Below are 5,646 nucleotides of genomic sequence, written 5' to 3' on the forward strand. Positions count from 1 at the left end.
ATACCCCCGTTCCCGGACTCCCGGAAGTCCCGCCCGGTCACCGTGACTGACGGCCGCCGCCGCATCGGAAGCGCTGGTCCGCGAAACCGGAAGTGGCCGTTTCTCGGCGCCCGCGGGCTCCTACGCGGTCCGCGGGCGGGGCCGGGCGCTCACGTGACCCCGCCGCGCTGACGTCGCCGGCGCCGCCGTGTTTACATGTTTTCGCCCCCGGGTGCTGTGCTGAGTCCGCCGCGGAGTCAGCAGGGTCGTGACCTCCGCCCCCGCAGGCCCCGCCCCCTCGGCGATGACTGACACCCGCGGGCGCTCGGGGGGCGGGGCCCCCACCCGGGGCCAAAACAAACAGCGCCGGGGCCGCGGCGGTCGCGCATTCGGTCAACGAGCGCGCGGCGAACTCGTACGCTACCCGCGCGGCCCCGGGCGGCGCAAGAAGCGGCGGCGGAAGCGGCGGGTTAGGGCTCCGGGGGTAGCGGACGATCCCGCGGCGCCCCGAGGAGTCGATCGATTAACGCGCGAACTCCTGCACGAGCCACGGAGCCCCGGCCGCGGCGCCCACGGCTCCGGACGGACAAACGGCGACGACGAACTCGTACGTAACCCGCGCGGGGCCCCGGGAGCGGGAGGGGCGGCGGGATCGTAGACGAGCAACGGAGCCCCAGCTGCGGTGCCCAACGCGAACGTAAACCCGAGTGTGATAGAGACACGGGGGCGTGTGTTTGTGTGAGTGGGTGCGTGTGATGTAAGCAGGAGTGACGTAAACACGCACGAAGGCACACATGTAACATGTGAGCGTTCCTTACACATGTGACATAAACACGCATGACGTGAACATGGATGACGCGCACGTCCCACGGGCATTTCTTGCACACGCGTGTGCAAACGCACACCCACACGCTTGTACACTCGCTCCCACCCAGGACGATGTCGCTGCTCCCGGCCCTCGCGCTCCTCCTCCTGCTTCGCACACGCGTGTGCGGGGCCCGCGACCCCGCGAGGCCCAACTTCGTCATCATCATGGCCGACGACCTGGGCATCGGGGACCTCGGCTGCTACGGGAACAGCACGCTCAGGTGGGTGCGGGTGGGGACATACGTGTGTGCAAATGCGGGGACAGAACACGGAAATGACACGCTTGCGGGGGTACACGGGCGCTCGTTTGCACACTCACACACACAAACACGAGCACACGCTAACACACACGTGTGCAAATACAGGAAAGAAACGCGTACAGTAGGCGCACTCGCTTGTGAATTACACGTGTGCACACTCAAGCACACACATGTGCAAATGTGGACAAGAGAGTGACTCGTGTGTGTCACATGCTCACGCTCGCACACGCGTGTCCCTCCCTCCGCCCCACCCGCAGGACGCCCAGCATCGACCGCCTGGCCCGCGAGGGCGTGAAGCTGACCCAGCACCTGGCGGCCGCGCCCCTGTGCACGCCCAGCCGCGCGTCCTTCCTCACGGGGCGCTACGCCGTGCGCTCGGGTGAGTGGGGCAGGCAGTGCGCACCCCTGCGGGTGGGGGCGAGCCGGCTCGAACCGGTCTGAACCGGCAAGAACCGGTCTGAACCGGCAAGAACTGGTCTGAACCGGCCCCGCTCTCCCAGGCATGGCCTCGCACAACCTCTGCGGCGTGTTCCTGTTCGCGGCGTCCTCGGGCGGGCTGCCCCCCAGCGAGGTCACCTTCGCACGGCGGCTGCAGGAGCGCGGATACCGCACGGGGCTGGTCGGTGAGTGGGGCCTGGCCACGTGACACGCACGTGTGATGTCATCATTTGCACACACAACGCAGAATCGATACATGACTGGCGTTTGATGATCCGTGACGTCACATGATCAGTGCTGTTTACACACAACCCGTGACAACCTGTGACATCACATGACCATCCCCTTTCTCACCTGTGAAGTCACATGACACATGCGTGACATCATGTCATTGACACGTGATTGACACCTGACAACCCATGATGTCAGCATTTGCGCCCTTGACTACATACGATCGACACGTGATGACCTTGTCACGTGTGATGTCACGTGACATAACCGTTCATACCCGTGATGTCGTGTCATCGACTTACATGTGACCTATGACATCAGCATTTGCACACATGACAACACATGATTGACACACGACATCACCATGGGCACCCATGAGCACATTTGATTGACACGTAAAAACACGCGGCCATCGTCCACCCCGACAAGCGTGTCCCCCTCCACCGCAGGGAAGTGGCACCTGGGCGTGAGCTGCCGCCACCGGGACGACTTCTGCCACCACCCGCAGCGCCACGGGTTTGAGTCCTTCCACGGCTTCCCGCTGACCAACCTGCGCGACTGCATCCCGGGCTCGGGCTCTGTGTTCGATTCCGCCGCGCACTGGGTGGTGCGTGTGCCCGTGCAGGTGCTGCTTGTGTGTGCGCTCACACTTGCGCTGCTGCGCCGCCTGGGGCTGGCGCGTGTGCCCGTGGCGGTGGTGGTGGCACCCGTGCTGCTTGCGGTTGCCGTGGCCGGCGGCTTCTTCGCCTTCTTGCACTATTTCCGCCCTGCGAACTGCGTCCTCATGACTGGGTTCGAGGTGGCACAGCGGCCGGCGTCCTACGAGGAGCTCACTCAGAGGCTCACGCGGGAGGCCGTGGGCTTCCTGGAGAGGTGAGTGCGGGGTCATGTGTGTCATGCATGTGCTTAGCACGTGTGAGCTATGTTAATGCGTGAGGTCCGGGGCTAGACCATTTTTCTGTGATTGGGAGTGGGGTCTCAGCTTTAGACCGCTGCAGGCGTTGTACAAGTTGCACTTCCTGCGCGTGGTCCAATGTGTCCCATGCCCATGTCCTACATGGTTGATGCAAGTGTCATGCGTGTGTCACATGTAAATGTCATGCATGAATTCCAAGGTTAGACCCTATCTGTGCCCTGTGTCACCTTCCATGGATCATGCATGTATAACGTGTCACGCTTAGGGTTGCAGGATAGACCACTGCATGCTTGTTTTGTATACGCGTGTCTAAGGGTGGGACATGTGAGTGCAGTCATGCATGGTGTCCAAGCCTAGACTGCATCTGTGTCCCTTGTCGCATTACATACATCATGCATGTATGACACATGTAATATGTGAGTTCCGAGGCTAGACCCCTGCCCCCTCCTGCCTGCAGACACGCGCACGCGCCCTTCCTGCTCTTCCTCTCCTTCCTCCACGTCCACACTGCGCACTTCGCAGCCCCAAAATTTGCCGGACGCAGCCGCCACGGGGTCTATGGGGACGCAGTAGAGGAGCTGGACTGGAGTGTGGGTGAGTGGGGCGGGGCCTGGAGGACACGGGATGGCGTCACGCCTGTGATAGTGATGACGTCACGTTTGCAATTACGTGATGATGTCATGCGTGTATTTGTGTGATTATGTCATGCATGTTGTTACGTGATGTCGTTCGTGTGTTTGTGTATGATGTCATATACGTGATCGAGTGATGATGTCACACGTGTGACTGCTCCCTCCCCGCCCCCACAGGGCAGATCCTGGACGCGCTCGACCGCCTGGGCCTGGTGAACGACACGCTCGTCTACTTCACGTCTGACCACGGCGCCCACGTGGAGGAAGTGAGCGAGGAGGGCGAGGTGCACGGCGGCAGCAACGGGATCTACAAAGGTTGGGGCGCGGGCGCGGGGCATATGAGCATGTGTGTGATTTCCGTGTTTGCGTGTGCTTCCCATGTATGTACCTGACGTGACTTCATGTGTGTTGCTGCGCTGTCTCAGCCCCGCCCCTTCCTATGATGCCCTCTGTCCCGTGGCACAGGTGGCAAGGCCAACAACTGGGAGGGCGGCATCCGCGTGCCCGGCGTCATCCGCTTCCCGCGGGAGCTCGGCCGCGGCATGGAGCTGGCGGAGCCCACGAGCCACATGGACGTCTTCCCCACGGTGCTGGCGCTGGCGGGGGCGGAGCTTCCTGCTGACAGGTGAGTGGGGGCGGGGCTTCCTGTGGGTGGGCATGACTGGGGCGGGACTTTCCTCCCGCATCCCGCATTGCACACGCGTTCCCCGCAGGATCATCGACGGCCGGGACCTGATGCCGCTGCTGCGGGGGACACGCGTGCGGTCGGAGCACGAGTTCCTCTTCCACTACTGCAACGCCTACCTCAACGCCGTGCGCTGGCGGCCACGGGACGGTGAGCACACGCGTGCGTGACATCGGTCATACATGTGTCGAATAGATCGTGTGTGTGTAAAACAGGGCACATGTGTGAAGTAGGACATGTGAGTGTCAAATAGGTCACGCGTATGTCACCTGTGTCACTCTTGTCACATGTCTCATGCGTGTTCCCCGCAGGCTCCGCCCTCTGGAAAGTCTTCTACTTCACACCCAACTTCGACCCGGGCGCCAACGGCTGCTTCTCCTCGCACCTGTGCTTCTGCTTCGGCAAACACATCACGCGCCATGACCCCCCACTGCTCTTCGACCTCACACGTGACCCCGGCGAACGCCGCCCCCTGACCCCGGAATCCGAGCCGCGATACCATGCGGTCCTGGCGGCCGTGGGGGAGGCGGTGGCCGCGCACACACGCACGCTCGACCCCGCGGTACCCCAGCAGCTGTCGCTCGGCAACCTGGTGTGGAAGCCGTGGCTGCAGCTGTGATGTCACGTGACACATGCGTGACCCCTGTGTAACTCCAGCAATATCTGTCTCCGGGATCACGTGACAATCACGAACCCCCCCCCAGCACACGTGAACACAAATGAAGGATGCGGGCCTTGCACACCCGCCACACATGAAGGACTCACACTCGCTGCCAAGCGCAAAGACACACGCTTGTGAAAACCCCATGCATGTGAACCCCGCTGTTCGGCTCGTGATACACGCATGTGCTACAGTCTTGACGCAGGTCTGACACACGCGTGTGAGCCCTATGTGCACATCCCGGCCAGTTCCAATCAGTGTTTCCGTGAAGATGGCGTGGAATCCAGCGCCGCCCGACACACGTGTGCGGGCGCCAGGACACACGCAAAATCCGCACTTTATCATTATTTTATTTTATTTTCCTCTCATGTTGACCCCACGTGGGACCTGGAAGAAATGAACCCGCGAGTCCCATCCGGCGTCCATGGTAAAGGAAATTTTTAACACATGTGAAACACGCAATCTCGTATTTAATCTCCCCCCATCCACTGCGTCCACACAACACTGGAATAAAACGACACTGGCAATGAGGGCGCTGCTGTGTGGAGTCCGTGATTTCCATTCTGGGCGTGGATGGGATTTTTGGGGTGACGTGACATTACACGTGTGAAGCTAGTGCGACGTGACGTCACGCGTGTGTGGCGGAAGTCCCACCCACCCCGGGTCATATCCAAGTCCATCACGTGTGCTCAGCCTGTCATGCGTGTGGCAGGAGGGGCGCCAGCCTGACTCTTGGCCCCAGGAACCCTCAGGAGGTGGGGCCTCGCTGCATAAATTAGCGGCCACATTAGCATATATGTAAATGAGTGTCCACCCACCTGTGGTTCAACCTTTGGAGTCTGCATACATTACAGCCTGATTTACATATATGCAAACGGGGGTCGAGCTGGAGTTAATTATGTGCATAAATTAACTGCCCGATTTACATATACACAAATGAGCATTTGGTGGCTATGGGGAGTTTTGTGATTTCTGCT

At 60.9% G+C, this 5,646-nt stretch overlaps 1 protein-coding gene across 1 annotated transcript; it reads left to right on the forward strand.

Annotated features, from left to right (window-relative positions):
• Window positions 1–451: 451 nt before the first annotated feature.
• On the forward strand, window positions 452–5,182 carry Sts (steroid sulfatase). The gene is made up of 10 exons (XM_057779781.1): window positions 452–586; window positions 915–1,067; window positions 1,364–1,485; window positions 1,607–1,729; window positions 2,225–2,648; window positions 3,149–3,285; window positions 3,501–3,638; window positions 3,789–3,948; window positions 4,037–4,158; window positions 4,320–5,182. Exons 2-10 carry the CDS (start codon window positions 919–921, stop codon window positions 4,625–4,627), a joined length of 1,683 nt encoding a protein of 560 aa, XP_057635764.1. The 5' UTR covers window positions 452–586; window positions 915–918; the 3' UTR covers window positions 4,628–5,182.
• Window positions 5,183–5,646: the final 464 nt, after the last annotated feature.

The sequence above is a fragment of the Chionomys nivalis genome, chromosome 8 (assembly GCF_950005125.1).
Source record: "Chionomys nivalis chromosome 8, mChiNiv1.1, whole genome shotgun sequence".
Lineage (NCBI taxonomy): Eukaryota > Metazoa > Chordata > Mammalia > Rodentia > Cricetidae > Chionomys > Chionomys nivalis.